This window comes from Bufo gargarizans, chromosome 6 (genome assembly GCF_014858855.1).
Source record: "Bufo gargarizans isolate SCDJY-AF-19 chromosome 6, ASM1485885v1, whole genome shotgun sequence".
NCBI classification, from domain to species: Eukaryota; Metazoa; Chordata; class Amphibia; order Anura; family Bufonidae; genus Bufo; species Bufo gargarizans.
Genome location: NC_058085.1, coordinates 324,057,831 through 324,078,809, shown reverse-complemented (window position 1 = coordinate 324,078,809; position 20,979 = coordinate 324,057,831). Strand labels below are relative to the sequence as shown.

The window sequence follows — 20,979 nt, the reverse complement described above, 5'->3', positions numbered from 1 at the left end:
TCATCTGCTTCCCGCCTTTTATGCAAATTAACATAAGAGTCATATCTTACTTGTGTGACCAGAGAAGAGTCATAGCTCCTCAGCTCCGCCTAAGAAACTCCCCTGTAGATGCGCAATAGTCAGTACGGGCAAGACAATGTTGCGTAAGTATTTTCATGATATTACGTGATCTACGTAGTGCCTGCAGTAATGCGCGCTCCCTAATTACTTCCCTTGAAGCGGAGTGACTTCCTCCAGTACTTTTGTACGTTTGCACAGCTGTGGTGCTTCTGGACAGCCTATGACCAGTGGCGTGCCAAGGGGGGGCGGGGGAGCTTGGGCGGTCCACCCCTGCTGTCAGATATACAGGCGGTGCAGTGCTGCCGGCATCAGGCAGTGAACTGTCAGTGGGAACGAACTATGCGCTATCTTCTGTCGTAGGGGGAGCGGGTAGTTGAGAACATTCCAGCACGTAGTGGCGAGAGCGGACATACACTATCTGATTGGCCTAACTAAGAAAGGGCAAGTGCGAGATTACAAGCAGTGACCGAGAAGATTCGCTGTCAAAGTCTAGGGCGAGGGAAGTAGGCTCTGATTGTGTGAGGGGAAGGAATTATTTATGCAAATGATCATAACGTCGGGAAATATTTAGAGGGTGATATAATAGGACATGTTAGTCCTGAGAAGGTTTATGGATGGATCACTAGGAACTATCAAGGTAGACAAGCTTGAAGGTACATTCAGTTTTATATGTGAAAACATGGTGACAGGTTCCCTTTAAAGTCTTTGGTGGCGTAGTGCGCCCCCCCAGTATTAAAATCATTGGTGGCAGTGGCCACAGGGTCCCCTCTTCATTGGTGGCAGTGGCAGCTTCTGATCGGAGCCCCAGCAGTGTAATCCTGGGGCTCCGATCGATTACCATGGCAGCCAGGACACTACTGAAGCCCTGGCTGCCATGGTAAGCTCCCTGCTGCTTTGTGTACTATGTACAGGGCAGCAGGGAGAGTGTAAAGTCCTATTCACCCTAATAGAGCTCTATTAGGGTGAATAGGAAAAGGGATAAAAAGTTAACATAAAAAAATTATAATTATTAAGTATAAATCACCCCCCTTCCCAATTTTACATATGAAATATATAAACAATAAATAAACATATCACATATTGCCACATCCGAAAATTCCAAACTATTAAAATATAAAAAGAATCTCCGATGCGGTGCACGCCGCAACAGGAAAAAAAAAAGAAAAGCTGCGCGATTCGCCATATTTTTCACTTTGTCCCCCCAAAAAATAGTATAGGACTGTTCCTTCCATAAAAGGCGGAATGCACGCGGTTTTATTTTTTCCGCAGGGTATCGCACTACTTTTATATGGTATCGAAACCGAATCAAAATTTTGGTATCGAAACAACCCCACCTGGAACCGAACCAGAGTTCGCTACATAGGCTTTTTTTTCCAAAGCATCACCACGACGGCAACACAAGGAGATTGACCCCTGACCTCTGTAGGGGCAGGAAGCAGAGAGGTTTAAATACCCACCACCAACACCAGTGTTTCCTGTCCCTACAAGAGGACAGGGGCGGAGAAAGGTCTTGTGTGCCACGCGCCGGGGAGATGAAGATGTGTACCTTAAACACCATATTTACATGGTGACTCCCTGCCCTCCCGCAGTCTCCTTACTAACCCTGGGCAGGGGTGCCTCGGGATGCCTCGCTCCGGTGTTATCTGGGGCCTGCTCCCGGGGTGCTGGTCTCCCGCCTGGGCTCTGGTAGTTCCAGCTGGGTTGCGTGCCCAGCGCCGGTCAGGCGCTAAATAAGTTGCGTCACTTCCGGTGCCGGGATGACCTCACCAGAAGTGACTAAGGCGGCACATATACGGCGGGACCTGGAGGAAGTTTTGAAATCTCTTTCTCCCCAGTGTTCTGTGTTGTGGTGAGTTGTTAGCTCCTCTATCCCTCCAGGATGTCTGCGCCAGAGCACTGAAGCTGCTGCGCCGCCTTCCATTCCTAAAGAAGCGCAAAGAAAGCCCAAGAAATCCACAAAATGTATTTCTTGCTAAAAACGATTAACAGACGATTATTTGAAAAAGCTATGCAGCGATTGTATTGCCAGGATTATACGGGACCAACAACAATCATTAATGGATGAGTTCAGAACCATGATGCAGGAGGAAATTAAATCTTCTTTGGCATTCGTGTCCGAATTACACAAAGATGCCCCTCCTCAAATTGAACCCCCACACAAGCGTCTGAAAACAGGGGATTCCTTTTGGAGATGGTTCTTCCAAAGTATGGGAGGAAGATGACAATCTGAGAGAGATATCCCCTAAGGTAGAAGAAAATTAAATTTTTCGTCAGAGGATATGCCCGAGTTACTTAAAGCAGTCAGGGCAACCATGGGGGTAGAAGAAATTCAACTAACCCCTTCTGTTCAGGAAGAAATGTTTGGAGGGCTTCGAGTGAAGAAAACTAGAGTCTTCCCTATTAACGAAAACATTAAAGGATTGATATTAGATGAATGGTCTGATCCGGAAAAGCGTCTATGAATCTCCAGAGCTTATCAGAACCGATTTTACTTTTTGATCAGGAGGAAGCCCAAATATTTTATACGATTCCTAATATAGATGCTCAGGTAGCAAAGGTCAATAAAAAGACCTCTCTACCTTTTTAAAGACTCGTCACAATTAAGAGACCCTATGGACAGGAAGGCTGATGGTCTATTACGCAGGTCCTAGGAGGCTGCTATGTACAATCTAAAATCTAACACAGCTGCTACCTCTGTAGCCAGGTCCATGTTTGTATGGCTTTCGGAGTTAAAAAATTGTGTCTCTGATAAAGAAGTTCTAAATGCGCTCCCCTCTTAAAATCTGCCATGGCATTCCTTGCTGATGCCTCCGCAGAATCAGTACGGTTTGCGGCTAAGGATGCAGGGCTCTCAAATGCGGCTCGGAGAGTCCTTTGGGTAAAATTTTGGTCTGGAGACAAGGTCTCTAAGTCAAGACTCTGTTCTATCCCTTTCTCAGGTGAATATGTATTCAGACCCGAACTAGATAAAATACTTGAGAAAGCTTCTGATAAAAAAAAAAAAAAGATTTCCAGAAGAAAAGGTCTACAAAAGGAAATGCCCCTTTCGTGCCCCCTCTAATCAGAACAGACCTTACAGTGGTAAAGGAAAAACGGGGAGTTATAGTTACCCTAAAGGAGGGAGAGGAAGGGGTTTCCTCGCCTCCTCTCAGAAGGGAAACGAAAATCGGTGATGCCAGAGTCGGGGGAAGACTGAAGACATTTTTTCCTTTCTGTGATCAAATTTCTTCAAACCCATGGGCTCTTATCAAATCGGGCTACAGGATTCAATTCTCTGCCCTTCCCCCAAGAAAATTTATAGTTTCAAAACTCCCTGCTCCAACGTATCAAAGCCCAATTTGGAAGGGTGTTCAGGAGTTAATATCCAAACAGTAGATAACAGAGGTACCCCCATTGGAAAGAGGAAAAGGTTTATACTAGACTCTTTTTCTGGTGAAAAAGAAAGAGGGATCCTTTCGGACCATTATAAACCTGAAGCTCCTAAACAAATTAATTTCCTACCAGAAATTTCGTATGGAGACGCTAAATTCAATAATTCCCCTGTTACAGGAAGAGTCAGTCTTGTGCACAGTAGATTTAAGCGACTATTACTACCATGTCCCAATACATCACAATTCCCAGCAATTTCTGAGATTTGCAATAAAAGATCACAAGGGCGATATTCACCATTACCAATTTACCTCTCTCCCTTTCGGCATATCCTCGGCATCACGAGTGTTCACAAAACTGATAATAGAGGTAGTAGCATATCTGAGAAAAAAGGGATTGACAATTTTCCGTTACCTGGATGATTTCTTAATAACCAACAACTCTGCTTCCCAACTACAGAAGGACCTGGAAGTTTTTCTACTGACCTTGGACAGACTGGAATGGCTGGTCAACAGAATGATATCAAACCTAGTACCTTCGACCAAGATCAGGTTTCTAGGGGTTATCCTGGACTCTCAAAAACAGTTAACCAATCTACAAGAGGGGAATACAAGAGGGGCCTGGATGTATTTCTGGAGCGTAATAATATTACAGGCTATAGCTACTAGAGAGGGGTCGTTGATCCAGGGATTTATTCTGATTGCCTGATTGGAGTCGGGAAGGAATTTTTATTCCCCTAAAGTGAGGAAAATTGGCTTCTACCTCACAGGGTTTTTTTGCCTTCCTCTGGATCAACTTGCAGGATGACAGGCCGAACTGGATGGACAAATGTCTTTTTTCGGCCTTATGTACTATGTTACTATGTTACCTTGGGACAAGATATCAGATATCCAAAGGAAGATCACAGTATTTTCTTCCAGAAGGACCTATTCTATCAGAGACTCAATGAGTCGTCTAGGTGTCCTCACTTCTTGCATCCCATCAGTCCACCGGTATCAGATTCACTTCAGACCTCTTCAAATGTGGATACTCATTTTTTTTCTCTAGATCAGTGTTACCATACCTCAGAGGATAAAATCCTCACTTCAGTGGTGGAGGATCCAGGAAAATATGACCAGAGGAGTAACATGGAAGAAGATACCTCACACCCAGATTACCACAGATGCAAGCCAGTGGGGCTGGGGGTCGAAAGTCGGAAAAGTATATTATCAGGGGCCATGGTCCAGTTCAATCAGGAGTCAGTCATTGAACTATCAGGAGCTGAGGGCGGTACGGGAAACTCTAAAGATTGCAAAATCATAACTTCGCGGCTGTCATTTAAAAATGCTTTCAGACAACACGACGACAATAAAATACCTTAATCATCAAGGAGGAACGAAATCTAGGAGTCTACTAAAACTATCCACCAAAATATTCAGTTGGGCAGAAATATAGAATCCATTTCAGCGGTTCATCTGAAAGGATCTCTGAATATAGAAGCAGACTACTTGAGCCAAAAAAAGATAGACCAATCGGAATGGTGCTTGAACAAAGCTCTTCCATATGATAACAAACAAATGGGGCATACCGGAAGTGGACCTGTTTGCCTCTCAGGAAAATTCAAAGGTTCCAATATTTTGCTCCCTAGACCCCAGGGACAACCCGTGGATTCTAGACGCCTTCTCCATCACATGGGACCAAGCGCTGTACTATACCTTCCCGCCGCTTCCGATAATACCAAGAGTGATACAGAAGATTCATCAGGATGGAACAAACATCATACTAATAGCACCTTGTTGGCCGAAAAACTGCTGTTTTCCCGTTATTCTGAAGATGGCCATCAAAGGCCCTTTGCTCCTCCCAAGGAGGAATGACCTTCTACATCGGGGTCTAATTTTTTATCCGGACCCGGACTTTCTAAATTTGACAGCTTGGATCCTGAAACTCAAATCTTGAAATTCCAAGGTCTTTCGGATTCGGTGATTTCTACTCTCAAGGCCTCCAGGAAGATAGTTACGTTCGCCATTTATATGAAGATCTGGAAGAAATTTTGTTCTTGATCGGGATCATCTTCTCCTAATAAATCCGCTCCCAATATACAATAGATTCTGGATTTCTTGGAGAATGGCTTTGATATAGGTTTAAGACCTTCTACCCTCAGAGTTCAAGTATCCGCCTTAGGTTGTTTCTAAATTCGCTAATCATAAATGGATCAAGAGATTTGACATCGGTTACCAGAATACGTCCAACATTAAAAATCTCGCATTCCTATCTGGGACTTAAATATAGTTCTCACAAGATTATCACGTCCCCCCTTTGAACCATTGCGTGACTGTTCTCTAAATGTAAAATCGTTCAAAACTGCATTCCTAGTGGCCATCACTACTGCCAGAAGAATTAGCAGGTCTGCTGTTATTTCAATTTTTTCCCTTTCTTTCTTTTTTCCCTTTCTTCTAGTGCAGCGGTTCTCAACCTAGGGGTCGCGACCCCTTTGGCGGTCGATCGTCCCTTTCCGGGGGGTCGCTTGAAGCTTCCTATTAGGGCTGCACGATTGTAGCGTTATACTACCCTACTTCGTGAGATTTCCCTTCCTCCTGACTTCCCGTCGCACTGCTAATGACGTGAAGAGGCGTTCCTGAGTTTTGACGATCTGCGCATGCGCAAACCGACAGTTTATGGAAAATCTCAGCGGAGTTCAGCTTCACACCGGGACACTGCGCATGCGCCGGCCGGAGTTAGCCGCGCTTGCGCACTGGGCCGTATTATTTCCCTACTAAGGCTCTCCTGCGCATGCGCAGTGTCCCGGTGTAAAGCTGAACTCCGCTGAGATTTTCCATAAACTGTCGGTTTGTGCATGCGCAGATCGTCATAACTCAGGAACGCCTCCTCACGTCATTAGCAGTGCAACAGGAAGTCAGGAGGTAGGGAAATCGAGAGATTGTTTCACACAGGAGTAACATACTTTACACGCAAAGACAGTTATGTGCGCAGTTTAGGACACATGAGGGGACACATAGGGCCATGAGGGGGACCAGCATAAGATGCTATATGTCTTATGCTGGCCCCCCTCATGGCCCTATGTGTCATAGCACACATCCTCTATAACAGCGTACTCCACAGATCCACCCCATAACAGTGCCATCCACAGGTCCCCCATAAGTGTCCTCCACAGATCCCCCATAACACTGTCCTCCACAGATCCCCCATAACACTGTCCTCCACAGATCCCCCATAACACTGTCCTCCACAGATCCCCCATAACACTGTCCTCCACAGATCCCCCATAACACTGTCCTCCACAGATCCCCCCCATAACAGCGTCCTCCACAGATCCCCCCATAACAGCGTCCTCCACAGATCCCCCCCATAACAGCGTCCTCCACAGATCCCCCATAACAGCGTCCTCCACAGATCCCCCATATAACAGCATCCTCCACAGATCCCCCATATAACAGCATCCTCCACAGATCCCCCATATAACAGCATCCTCCACAGATCCCCCATATAACAGCGTCCTCCACAGATCCCCCATAACAGCGTCCTCCACAGATCCACCATATAACAGCGTCCTCCACAGATCCCCCATATAACAGCTTCCTCCACAGATCCCCCATATAACAGCGTCCTCCACAGATCCCCCATATAACAGCGTCCTCCACAGATCCCCCATATCACAGCGTCCTCCACAGATCCCCCATATCACAGCGTCCTCGACAGATCCCCCGCAACACAGCGCCCTCCACAGATCCCCCCACAACACAGCGCACAACACAGCGCCCTCCACAGATCCCCCCACAACACAGCGCCCTCCACAGATCCCCCACAACACAGCGCCAATGACAGAACTACCTAACACCTTGTAATAGACTGGCATACATCCTGCATATCAGATATTTACATTACAATTCATAACAGTAGCAAAATTAGTTATGACGTAGCAAGGAAAAAAATTTAATGGTTGGGGGTCACCACGACATGAGGAACTGTATTAAGGGGTCACGGCTTTAGAAAGGTTGAGAACCACTGTTCTAGTGGGTTACAGGCAGCCTTAGCTACCTACGCAGGAGAGGAGGGAGTCCCCAGGGGGTCACCAAGCCCGCTGCTGGTCCCCAGTCTCCAGAAGACTACAAGGACCAAAGGTTCCTAAATCCTCTGTATCCCGCCAGCTTTCGGGTCTTCATGACCGCCCCACTCTAAGTTCCCTCTGTTACCGGTGTAGCAACTCTCCCCAGGGGGCAGAAAACACCAGACGGGTGAGTATTTTCTTCTCAGCCCCCAAAGCCTCCTTCCTCCCTCCTCCTTCTCAGGTTACTCCTTCGTGAATGACCCATACTGAGGCCTTGGTTTTCTGCAGGCACCCCCAACACCATCACCCCCAGTCCCCTCCTGAGGCCTCTTGAGGGGCACGTTTCTACGGGTTTCTTCCCCTGGGGCCACCTTCCGCTGTTCTCCACCGGGGCCCCCCATAATCAAGGCCCCGGCTCCTCTGCAGCCTACCTCCCATCCGCCTCCTACGGCAGATGGCTAGCACCTGGCCGGCTTCTCCATTCGGCCACCGCTATCTTGGAGGGGAGGGGGGAAGCCTTCCTTAGGGTGGCTGTGTGACCCTTCTTCCCCCTGGGGACAGAACGGGCCTGCTGCATCCCCATGTGATCACCGAAAGCTGACATTCATTCGAGGGGGCGGGGCATGAGGTTCTCCTCGCTCCCCCTACTTCGCCCTCTTTCATCCTTCTGGGGTAAGTTCTTGGCACTTTTTTTTGCGCTCCGCCCACTTTAGGAGGAACTCTGGCAATCGTCCTCTCCTCGTTTTGGACAAGCTACATTGAGGGACACAGGCCGGGTAAGCTACAACATGCCCCCCCTTCCTACAGGGTCTAGCCTACTCCCCTCATCCTCCTATCTGTCACTACTGGGCTTTCACTATGTCTGAGCCCAGGCCCCAAAACAGGCGGCGACTTCTGTGCGCCATTTTGCCTGTGCTTCTTGTCGCTCAAAATTCCCATGCGGTCAATTGGATCCCCTCTGCTCTACGTGCTCTGCCCCACCGCCAAGTGGCTCTGACCCTGACCCAGTTGACCCTCCTGCCTAGCCCATTGCAGAACCGGAGTGTTCCCTGTCAAAGATGGTACAAGACGTCTCCCATACCAACAAAGCCATCGTGGAAATGCTGGGGTGTTTGTCCGCAAGGCAGTCCTCTGATTAGTCCAACTCTGGGGATCCTATGGCTAATCCTCATCGTGGTCATCCTGCAAAATGGGCCAGGACTCCCTCCACCAGAAGGGGTGGGGGCCGGGCCACGGGCAGGAGTAGCAATATGCGCTCCTGCCTGTACTCACAGCGCTGCTGAATTTCACAGCCCATACACTGCTGAGCTGTGAGCGGTGTACGGAGAACTGAGTTTTAAGCGCACAGTGAATGTGGTGCGCTTTACGGATGTAAAAGACTAAGAAAAATACAAAATTGAATAATACAACTATTTCTAATGTACTTTATTAGGGACATCATATTTAAAATTGTTACAAAGGTTTAGTTACTCTTTAATTTACGAATCATACCAATTCCTTTTTTCTCCCATTTACCAGGCTGGAAGCAAGCCCTCCGACATCGGAATCATCGCTCCTTATCGTCAGCAATTGAAAGTGATCTCTGGCTATTTTACTAACTTGTCATACAGCGCTGTAGAGGTTAACACCGTGGACAAATACCAGGGAAGAGACAAAAGTATTATAATTTTGTCATTCGTTAGAAGTAATATTGACGGGAAAGTAAGTCTAATTCTATTCTGCATTTCTAAGTTTTTACCTGCAATTTTAGTAAAATTATTGTGACTGTAAAATGCATTCTGTTTTCCTAAGGCTGGGTTCAGACCTGAGCGTTCTGAAACGAGCGCTCTGTATGCGCGATTGTACGGGCGTTTACAATCGCGCATACAGAGACAGGCATGCACACATTGTCGCGCGTTCCCGAATATCTATGTGCGGGAACGTGCGACAAACGCCCCAAAAAAAGCTCAAGCACTTGTTTGAGCGTCGGGCGTTTTACAGCGCGATCGTACGCTCTGTAAAACGCCCAGGTGAGAACCATTCCCATAGGGAATCATTGGTTCTTGCCTGTTGTGCGTTTTACAGCGTGTAGGAACGCGCTGTAGAACGCTCAGGTGTGAACCCAGCCTAAGAGTACTTTCACACTAGCGGTTTTCTTTTCCGGCACTGAGTTCCGTCATAGGGGCTCAATACCGGAAAATAGAATGGAGAGAAATCTGTTCAGGATGTCTTCAGTTCAGTCACTGAACGGCTCTTTGGATGGAGAAAATACCCTAGCATGCTGCGGTATTATCTCCGTCCAAAATTCCGGATCAGTTGCCGGAATGCCGGCATTAATTTACATTGAAATATATTGGTGCCGGATCCGGCATTAAAAATACCGCAATGCTGGATCAGTCCTTCCGGTCTGCGCATGCGCAGACCGGTATAAATGTGAAAAAAAAATATATGTAACTGATCCGTTTCTCCGGATCAGTCTACAAATGCTGTCCGTTTGCATGCAGATTGCTGGATCACTTTGCCGCAAGTGTGAAAGTAGCCTAAAATAGATTTGAAATCAAATGATTTGTAGAAATTTCTAGGGTTGTCTTTATAGCAAAATGTATGTCCACGATGTAAAGAAATGGTGTTGATGTGTCACCTACGTGGAACTACACTAATCAATATGTAAGCACCCAAATATATTTATAAAATTGTCAGAGATTCCACAAGGGGTTAATTACAGTACCACACTATACTATAGTTAGCATAAGTTATTATATATCAGGTTTGTATAATGCAGCTTACAGTCACATCTACAGGTATCCTTTCTTGCACCATTTAAAGAGAAATGTTACTTTCTCGCCCAATTTCCTTGGGGGACACAGAAGACCTTGGGTATAGCTCATCTCCATAGGAGGCGTGACACTAAGTGAGAACTGTTAAGCCCCTCCTCCACAGCTATACCCTCAGCCTGGAGAGAGAGACTGCCAGTTTTTTGCTTAGTGTCCAAGGAGGCAAGACACTCCCTGCTCTGCAGGGCTGTTTTTCTCCTGTTTGGTTTTTTAGTTTTGATTTTTGCTTTGTTTTTTTCTTCAGATCATCAGGGACAACAGAGACTGACTAGACCTCTCTGTTTCTCCCGGGGTCGAGCTGCGCCAGTGCCGGTCATCCGCACTGCTGCCTCCCCCACAGAAGGCAAGGTGGACCAGGGCAGCCCAGCTCTCCTGCATCCCGCCAGCGCAAGGGTCGTCCGCACGCCAAGTCCCTCTTCCAGCGTCCTGCCACTACGGTGCCAGTAGCTGAAGGGGCGACCCTGCTGGAACGGACCGAGGGTGAAGACGGCTGTGGTAAGAGAAAGGCTTCTCCAGCCCTACGTTCCCCTCAGTCCCTCCCCGGTCTCCTGCGTGCTGGACCCCCATACTGGTCCCTGCTGGACCTAGGCTGGCCCCTGAGGTTCCCAATAATCATATAGCCCCACACCACCACCATACTGGTGACCGCGGGACGACTATACACTGCCCCTCCATAGGGCATTGCACATGGAGGAGTTCTGCTTTAGGGCCGGAGACCCGCTCCTAGCTGCCCCTGACACAGGGGTTATGCCGGCCCTCCCCCTTACCGGTCGCAGATTAAGTGCAGGGGGCCCGCGCTGGCTGCCCTTTCCCTCCTCCACGGGCGCCTGGTCCGTTAGGGCAGGGGGTGCAGTGCTGGACTTCTGGTCCCCCCCCCCCCCCCCCCTCCTTACCGGTGTCTAGGGCCAGGGGCCCGCTCCAGAAGCTGCCGGCTCCAGAAGCTGCCGGACGCAAGGCCCTCACGGCCTGCATGTACTGAGCGCGATGCTCCAGCGGGCCCCGGCTGACTGTTGAGGCTTCCGGTCGGCCGGGTGCCGCGAACTTTTGACCCAGGCTTCGGCCTGCTCGGCCGCAATCCGGCCGTTTGTCTCTGCCGGCACGCGGGGTGGGCACCTTCCAGCCTCGGTTGGAGGGGGCGGGAACTTCTCGCGGCGCGAATTCTTACCGCCTGGAGGACCCCCGCCCCCAGGGGTTCGCAGCGCCGCCCCCTAGGCCGGATGTTTGTTAACCCGTTGGGTACCGGCCATCTCCAGGGGCCGGCTCCCATCTAGAGGACACCCTCTCTGTTCTGGGCTTCCTAGCTGGCCTGTACGTGATTGTGCCATGTATGGTGGCCCCTTTTTTGCCTCAGAGTGGCTGTGTTTTAAAAAATAAATAAATAAGGTTAATAAATAACGGAATGGCTGCGCAGGACGCTGCAGCCTGATGCAGTAGTGCTGGCCGCACGCTATGCCCCCCTTCCGTGGGCGGCATGTTGCGCTCCTCGGCTGCGGTTCTGGCCAGCTACATGTTCCCCTTCTAGGCGAACCCTTGCCAGCTTCCGGGATACGGCGCTGACCAAAGGTAGGCGCCCCGTCTATAGGCGGAACGTCGCCTTTCCAGTTACAGGCTGGCCATGTGCATGGCCCCCTTCTTAGGCGGAGTGCTACATTCACCGGATCGGTGCTGCCAATGTGCTCGCCCCCCTTTCATAGGCGGAATGCTGCGCTCTCACTGGATTTAATGCCGGACAGGTGCATGACCCCCTTCTGGGGCAGAATAATTGCACTCTCACCGGATACGGTGCTGGCCATGTGCACGACCCCCCCTTCTTGAAGAGCGCGGCACTCTCGCTGCATTCCTGCCGGCCATGTGCACGACCCCCCTTCTTGCGGAGCGCGGCACTCTCGCTGGATTCCTGCCGGCCATGTGTGTAACCCCCTTCTATGGCGGTACGCTGCACTCTCTCTGGGTTCGCTGTCGGCCATGGGTATGAAACATGTGCACGTCCCCCTTCCATATGCGGAACACTGCACTCACTGGATTCACTGCCGGCCATGTGCACGTCCCCATTCCATAAGCGGAACGCTGCACTCTCACTGGATTCGCTGCCGGCCTTGTGCATGACTCCCTTCCATAAGCGGTAGGCTGCACTCTCATTGGTTTCGCTGCCGGCCTTGAGCATGCCTCCTTCTCTCAGGCGGCATACATACTCTTCCTGGCTGGGGTTGTTCTCTCGCGGTAGGTTGCTGGCCACGTGCTTGACCCCCTTCCATGGCGGGGTGCTTGCACTCTCACCGGATCCGCTGCCAGCCATATGCATGGCCCCCCCCCCCCTTCCTTGGGCGGTGTACCGCACTCTCGCTGGCTTTGCTGCCGGCGTGGGCATGCCTCCTCTCCTCAGGCGACATACATGCACCTTCACTGACGGTGTTTGTTCTTGCGCCAGTACGTTGCTGGCCATGTGCATGGCCCCATCCGTGGCGGGGTGCTCGCGCTCTCCTGGGATGCGATGCTGCCGTGTGCGGTTCATTGCACCCTCACCGAATACGTTGCTGGCCAGGAGCATGGCCCTCTAAACATGGGTGCGCTGCTTGCACTCCTTTTGGAAACGGTGCTGGCCTTGTGCATGACCACTTCGCATTCCATGGGCGGTATTTTGCGCGCTCATGAGATTCACGGCTGTCCTTCTGTATGCTGTACTGGACGTTCCCCTTTCTTTGGCGAACTACTCGTTGCACTCTCACAAATTCGGTATTGGGTGGATTATTGCACAATCATTTGGTGCTAGGATAATCCTGTGCATACCCTTCCCCCTTCACTAGGTCCTTTTGGTGCGGGCCTTTGCACTCTTGCCGTCTGCAGAGTTTGCCAGGTGCCTTTCTCTCCCCTTTTCCGGGCGGACTGCTTGCGTTCCATAGCATGCCTCCTGTACTAGCCTTGTGCATAACTCCCTTTCGGGTTGCACTTTGCACTTCCATGGATACTGTGGGATGCTGTGGCTGTGCGCTCTGTGCGTTGTTTGGGCCGTGTTTGCCTTCTCCTCCAGTGGGTGGGTTGGCCTTCTCGCTGCCTGCGGTTTCCTAGTACGTATGCCTCCCTTCCTCCTGCGACATACTTTTTTCTCTTGGGGTGAGGCTGATTGTCGCTAGCTTTGCACTCTTTTCTGAGGAGGTCATTCTGTCCACCTGTATGAGCCTAAGGTGTTGTCCAACACACAACAATTGAATGCCCAATGTATTCACCGCTGTATACCTTGTATATGTGTAGACGGGCTCTGCTGGCTTGCTACTGCACCGAGCTGGGTGGCACTCATTCTCTGGTGTGGTCCCGTTGTGACTGCACCAGCCATGTTCATTGGCCCTTCCACCTGGGGAGTGTTCGGGGTCCCTTGATGCGTACCCGTTCGTCCTCCCGTGACATTGCTTCCCCGCGCAAGCCGTCGGGGTCGAGAGTGTTGTCTTTGGCGCCTTCTGCACTTCAATCTGATCTGCTACCAGGAACTGACCGTTCCTCTCGGGTAGGTCACCCAACTTCTCTTGGGTGCTCGTCTGTCCAGGTCTGAGGGACCTCCACTTTGGGTTCTTCAGGGTATTCGCCTTTTGCGAGGCGATGTGCAGGTCGTCTCACAGGGTAGCCGGTATTCGGCTTTTGGACTGTCCTGTGGCTTCCCTGTTTGCCATTCCTCCTTTCGGTTTGGAGGGTGTTATGCCGGCCTCTGTCTCGGCTGCTTTTCCTCGCCGGCTCGGTTTTTTTGGCTTCCTCTCTGAGTTTGTCACTCCGAGGTGGCTTCTGCACCGGCCAGGCCTCAGAGGCTGTTTCGTCATTGCCCCCTCCCCCTCGGGGGTGAGCATGGTTGTTCACTTGGATGTTTCTGGCGTTACTTGTGGTCTAGTACCGTCTCCCTCGTTTTCGCTGGCAGTACTAGCTGTGTGCCTGTTGCCGGGCCTATTGCATTCTGTCCTCCCGCTGGGTGCAGATTGCCTTTCCATTCTGGGCATATGGTCCTGCTGGACTTACCTTTTCGGTAACTTGGGAGGACTACCCTTCGGTCACGTTTGTCCTTGATCCCACCAGGACTGTAGAACTCCTTCCTGTGGTGGCTACGTCGACTTGGACTTGGCCTGTCTTGTCCTGGCATCTGTTGGCTGCTGGGCGGACCCTTCCGGTTTCTTCCGTCTGTCCTTCTGCTCCCCCACTCCGGTTGGATACGGGACTATGTTGTTCAGGGGCCGACGAGACAGTTTTTTTCCGACCCTTGGGCCATGTTACTGGTCTGCGCCTGATCACATTGGGGTTTCTCCCGCTTGCCAGGCGATTCCTGCGAGCGCGCTAGTGTTCGCTCCCGACTGTGCTTCGTCCAGGTTCGGTTGTCGGACTTAGGGTTCTTGCCTGGGTTTGTGGTGAGCGGGGCATTCCCCCACTCTGCTTTTCTCTCCCTTTGGTTCTGTCTTTCTCTAGTCCGGCCTGACCCTGGGACTGGGACTCTGTTACTTGAAGTGTCAAGTGTCGGCGCTGTCCTTCCCCTTGCAGCGTTTTTTCTGGCCCTCCTGGGCCTGTCCTGACCTTCTTCCACAGAGTGGCTCTTTGGTTCCTCTGTACCGTTCCCTGGTACCGTCCTGGGAATTACACACTGAGCTCTTGGCGCTCCACTCTTTCCCTTGGTGCCGTTGTAGAAGTTCTCCCTACTCCTTCTGTCCTGTACAGTTGTGTTTGCTGTTGCCATCATGTCTGGCGGGTGCCTGAGGGGTGGCCCTTCGTGTTCTGTGCCTTCTGTCCTTTTCCAGGACAGGGCTGTTTCTCCATCCCGTCCCTTCCTTCTGAGGGTGGTATCTGCCTTCTTATCTACGAGGCTTGGTCATCCCCTTCCCGTCTCCGCTTGGAGATTGTTTGTTTGGGTTTGCAGTTGTTCCTTGGAGATCTCCGACTCTAGTCGGCGTTCGGTCTCTTGTGTTTCCGGGATGTCCGCGCAAAGGGTTGACGGCCTCCAGGGTGGCTTTCCTTCGCTCTCTGAGTGTCTATTGCTGTGGTTACCGCACCACGGGCAGGGTTCTGCTTTTGGTGTCACCGTTCATTTCACCAGAGCGGTCGGTGCCTCCTGGGCCGGAGGCATAAGGCTTCGGCCATGCATTTGTGCAAGGCGGTCACTGGTCTTCCTTGCACACCTTGCCGAGTTCTACAGGGTGCGCACTGGGGCTTCGGCGTATGCTGCCTTGGGCCGCCTGGTCTGCAGGCGGTGGTTTCTTGATGCCTTCGGGTGCCTTGCCTTGGTGCTGTGGTCCCTCCCCTCTTGGACTGCTATTGAACATCCCAAGGTCTTCTGTGTCCCCCAAGGAAATTGGGCGAGAAAACGAGATTTTTGTATAACTTACCAGTAAAATCTCTTTCTCGCTCTTTCCTTGGGGGACACAGCACCCACCCATTCTTTGTTTTTCTCTGCACGGTTTCCGAGTTTGTTTTACCCGTTGGGTAGTTGGCTTGTTGGTTCCACTTTTGGACTTTGCCTTTTCTCACTGCTTGGACACGCAACTGGCAGTCTCTCTCTCCAGGCTGAGGGTATAGCTGTGGAGGAGGGGCTTAACAGTTCTCACTTAGTGTCACGCCTCCTATGGAGATGAGCTATACCCAAGGTCTTCTGTGTCCCCCAAGGAAAGAGCGAGAAAGAGATTTTACTGGTAAGTTATACAAAAATCTAGTTTTTCCTGACATGTTGGATTTAGTTAAATGCTTGTATTTACCATGAAATAACAAGCGTATTGGAGTTTATTTTCTTAAAACGCAACCTTGTAGTGTTCCTCCATTATTCCTTGTTGACATTTCTGAATTAATTGACACCTGGGTCGTGTCCCTACACTGTTCAACAGAACCTTTCATCTGTTTGTTTTACTTAAAGGAGCTAAATACCTGTACTTGCGGGGTACCCCCCACTGATGCTGCCACACAGCTTTTTTTTTTTTTTTTTTAAACATCGCCCTGCTGCGCCCGCCTGAAGTTCTCGCGCTCAGTATGTAAATACTGAGCATCGAACAGGGAGGAGGAGACTCCAGCGTTTCTCAACGGGCGTCTCCTTCTCCCTGTCTGACTCTCTCCGATATGATTGGATCGCGGCACAGCCAGGTAGAAGGCGACACCCATTGAGAAACCATGGCGTCTTCTCCTCCCTGTTCCGATGCTCAGTATTAGACTGAGGGCAAAAACTTGATTAGGGCGCAGCAGGGCGTAGGAACGATGTTTAAAAAAATAATAATAATAATTATTGGGCGGCAGCATCGGCACGTACAGGTATTCAGCCCCTGTAAGTAAAACAGATGAAAGGTCCTCTTTCAGTCTGTGCTGTTATCCATTTTAATATCATCTCTCTAAGAGGAATAACAGAGGAACAGCACATTGCAGGAACGCATAAGAATTTTTGTGTGTTTTGAAATCTGTTCTGAATCTGTTCAACCCCCTTTTTCTCTGAGCAGCTTGGGGATCTTCTAAAGGATTGGAGGAGACTGAATGTGGCCCTCACACGAGCCAAGCACAAGCTCGTAATGATCGGCTGTGTTCCTACACTGTGTCGCTTTGAATCCCTGGAGAAGCTAATCTGCCATCTGCGGAGTGAAAACCTCATATCCTTTTTGTGATATTTGCACAGCATAAGCTTGTGATACATAAATCCAAGTGCTTAGGTAGCCATGAGTAAAACCTTTACGAGCTTGACACTGGTCAGACCGCCAGAGTTGTATATTGGGTTACGTTTTGGGCATCTGCGCATAAGAAGGACATAGCTGTACCAAGAAATTATCAAATTTAGTTTAAGGAAGACGGCTTGGGGTAATGGTGTTATGATTTACAATAAACAGAGATCTTTCTATTAGTCTTCGGTCCACGCAGTCCCAGAGATTAATCTTTAAAATGGAGTCTGCAAAGAGGAGAGTGTATCGGGCATGCGCGGTTGCCCTTTATTCATTTCTATGGGACTGCTAGCCGTGCGATGGTTTGGCCATTTCCGTCAGCCACTTAGAAGTGAAAGGAGCGATGGCCGCACTTGCTCATTGCCCTTCCCATTCATTGCTACAAGACTTCGAAAAATAGCAGAGTGTGCTGCTCTTATTTTTGGCACTCCAATAGAAATTAATAGAGGGGGTCCGTGAATGCGCGATTCGCTATCCTTCACGATTCACTATCCTAGCAAGATGGGCCAATCCCTTTTAAGGCTCTCAAACCACCCCATCTTTGACTCATTGTTGCACATCCCTGCCCACAATCAATTATTTTAATTGCCGCATTTGCTCATTCATCAGGGGATTAGTGGCATCTCTAGGCCTCATGCACCCAACTGTATCCATTTTGTGGTTTGCAAACTGCTCCCTGTTGCGTTGCTCAAAACATACGGCGGCGACTGCGGGGGGGGGTGTGGGATGCTAGCCAATTGCAGGCTACAAGGAGGACGAGCCAGCATTGCAGCTGGCGCTAGGGAGACTTGTCTCCGTTGCAGCATGCTATTGGCTGCCCCCTGTGTTGCCATATGTTTTGATGGGGAGATGCAGAGGCGGCCGTGCAGGGATCAGAAGCAACGTGGGTGTCGGGGACTGGGTTAAGTTTAACCCATATGAGGTGCCTGGGCATTGGGGGGTGGGGTCATTATTGGTATTGGATAACCCCCTTTAAGGCCTCTTTTTCACGGTCAGCATTTCGTCAGTATTTTTGCATTAGTATTTGTAAGTCAGAACCAGGAGTGGGTCCAAATCACAGAAGAGGCACAAATATTTATTTGATACACTTCCTCTGTAGGTTCCACTTCTGGTTTTGGATTACCAATACTGACTGTGTGAAACAGGCTTAACTTTAGAGACCAATGCCAGACAGACGCTGCCAAGGCAAATCAAATAATGGGATGTATCAAAAGAAGTATAGATGCTAATGACAGAATAGTGTTACGTCTATACAAATCACTAGTGAAACACATGGAAAATTGTGTACAATTTTTTTGGGCACCAGTGTATAAAAAGGACATAAACTGGAGCAGATACAGTGGAGGGCGACCAAGGTAATTAAGGGGATGGGTGGTTTGCAGTCCAAAGACAGGTTATCGAAGTTATTTATTCAGTTTGGAAAAAAGACTGATTAGGAGCAATTTAAATACAATATACAAATATATCAAGAATATCGGAATTCCCCCCTTGAACCCTTGCGGGAGAGGTCTCTCAGACTCTGGTCCTGGAATGTAGTTTTTTCTTGTGGCTATCACATTCATCAGACGGGTGTCCGGGTTGGGGCGCTCTCTTGCAGAGAACCTTCCTGGTTCTTCACAGGGATAAGCGATCCTCCGGCCCGTTTATTCCTTCTCCCGATGGTGGTCTCTGATTTCCATTTCAATGAAGAAATTGTCCTTCCATCACCGTGTCCCTCCCCTTCACACCCTAGCAAACGGGAGTTACACCATTTGGATGTTGTCAGGGCTCTGACAATTTATTTGCCAGCCTCCAGTTCCTTCCGGCATACAGGCTCCTCTTCTTTTTTTTTTTCCCCCGGAGGGTCCTCGCAAGGCATTGGCGGCCTCCAGGGTGGCAATTGTACATCTGGAATTGCTGGAGCATACTGCACCCGGGGCAAGGTTCCGCCCTTTGGTGTCACGGCTCACTCCACCAAAGCGGTGGGCGCTCTTGGCTCGGAGGATTCAAGGTTCGGCCGCGCAGTTGTGCAACGCGGCTACTGACCTCCTTACACACATTCACAAAAATTTGCCAGGTGCATACTTATGCATCAGCGGGCGCTGCCTTGGGCCGCATAGTCTTGCAGGCAGCAGTTCTTAGTTGCCTGCAGGTCCGCTTGCTCCATGTGTCTGTGATTTTCCCTCCCTGTGGACTGCTCTCGGACGTCCTATGGTCTCTGTGTCCCCCAATGAATATGGGCGAGAAAACAAGATTTTTTTTTTATAACTTACTAGTAAAATCTCTTTCTCGCTCTTCATTGGGGGACACGGCACCCACCCAGTATTGTTCGGCCACAGTTGTGGCTGTTGCTGGTTAGAACCTGGTTTGGTTCTCGGCATTGCTGCTGTTCCACGTTTTTTCGTTGGTTTACTTGCTTCTCCTACTCCTTCTCACAAACTGAAGCTCTCTCTTCAGGCTGGAGGGGGTATAGCTGCCAGGGGAGGAGCTAACAGCTTTTACTAGTGTCAACGCCTCCTAGAGGACATGGCTATACCCATGGTCTCTGTGTCCCCAATCAAGAGCGAGAGAGATTTTCCTGGTAAGTTATACAAAAATCAAGTTTTTTTCCTTTTGAACGATATAACTAAAGACTCCTCTTACATTATTTCACACTTTAAAGGGTCACACTGGTTTCACATTTCAGTAGTATTTTCAAGTCACTTGGTAATATATACAATACAGATGATCTTATTTTTAGTTTATGCTCCTTGACACCAGCACATTATGAATCTCCCTCCAGGAGCTCATGAACACCTTCCAATGTGATCCATGCGATTGCGTATACGGTGGATATCATTTCAAGATTTCAATAGGTGCTTTACTTTTCCAGAGGAGATTCTTTCTAAGAAAATCACTGGACCTAATGTGATTGTTGTTAATGCTGCTAGAAAATTCCTGTGTATAGAAGTGTCCTGTACGTGTAGTAACACTGCTTTATCGTTCCTGTTGTAACCTGGATATAAATGTAGCTGTTGCAATAAAATGGCTATTGAAGGGGTTCTCCCATAAGTGTCTGATCGGCTATGGACCAACTTCTGGGATGGAGCCTTGTATTTGAATGGACCAGTGGTCACTACTGCACAATTCCCCTCCATTCAATTCTGTGGGACTGCCGAAGACAGCCAACCGCGTGTACTCGGCTACTTATGGCAGTCCCATAGAGTTGAATGGGGGGTGGCAGTGTGCATACTTGACCACTGATGGCATTCAGACGTGATATCCAATGACTGGACACCCGCGAACCAGACCTTAAATACCTATCCTGAGGATAATGGGACAACCCTCTTAAGTGTTAGTTCATTATATTGATTATTTGGTAATCGAAGCACATTCCTGACCTCTATCTCATCCAGTCTCTTGATGTTAGTTTTAGATTAACCATCTCCTTTGTAAAAAGCGGTGTACGTTTCCGATACACTAAAGAGCCGTCACATTGATGTTGCGTGCACACATGTGGCCGCTCATTCATGTAAAGCAATACGCTATTATAATAATTTTGTTGTGACTAGAAAATGTTCAGATTTCAATCTTGCCTCACCGGTCTACAGTAATTAAGCTATGGTCTAAACTTATTTATGTGTTTGTTTGTTTTTTGTCTTTTTATGGAACGTCTTAAGTATTTTTCACATTTATACTACAATAAAATGTTGCTTTACATTGTGTTGTGTTAATTGGCACAAGTTATATCAATAACTCTTCCATGTCTTTAATATTTGAACATCCTTTCCTGCATAGCATACCAGTGTTTGCACTTCTGATGGCAGCGTTTTTGAGGTTTACATTTATTCATTGCATCCAGAATTTGACGCTAATCTTGCAAGGACAGAGGAGAACTTTATTTTGCAGAGGTAGATGGTGGGTTAGGGGCCAATCAATGTAGTAGCAACTATTAGCTTTGAAGAGAGAAGGTTGTCCTGAGGAGCTTCACGTTATAGGACCTTTTCATAGCAAGTATGTTATTGGTATATGTTGGGGCTTATTCAGACTCTGGCATGTTTTTTGTGGTCTGCAAAAA

The 20,979-nt window shown here is 49.2% G+C and overlaps 1 protein-coding gene across 1 annotated transcript in view; it reads left to right on the top strand.

Annotated features, from left to right (window-relative positions):
* Positions 1-20,475, top strand: part of LOC122941471 (DNA replication ATP-dependent helicase/nuclease DNA2-like) — a 126,236-nt gene extending 105,761 nt beyond the window's left edge. The window contains exons 20-22 of the mRNA XM_044298768.1: positions 8,993-9,175; positions 16,731-16,877; positions 19,686-20,475. Of these exons, the coding sequence (XP_044154703.1) occupies positions 8,993-9,175; positions 16,731-16,877; positions 19,686-19,730 (375 nt within the window). The 3' untranslated portion in view covers positions 19,731-20,475. The remainder of the gene's footprint in view (positions 1-8,992; positions 9,176-16,730; positions 16,878-19,685) is intronic.
* The last annotated feature ends 504 nt before the right edge of the window (positions 20,476-20,979 follow it).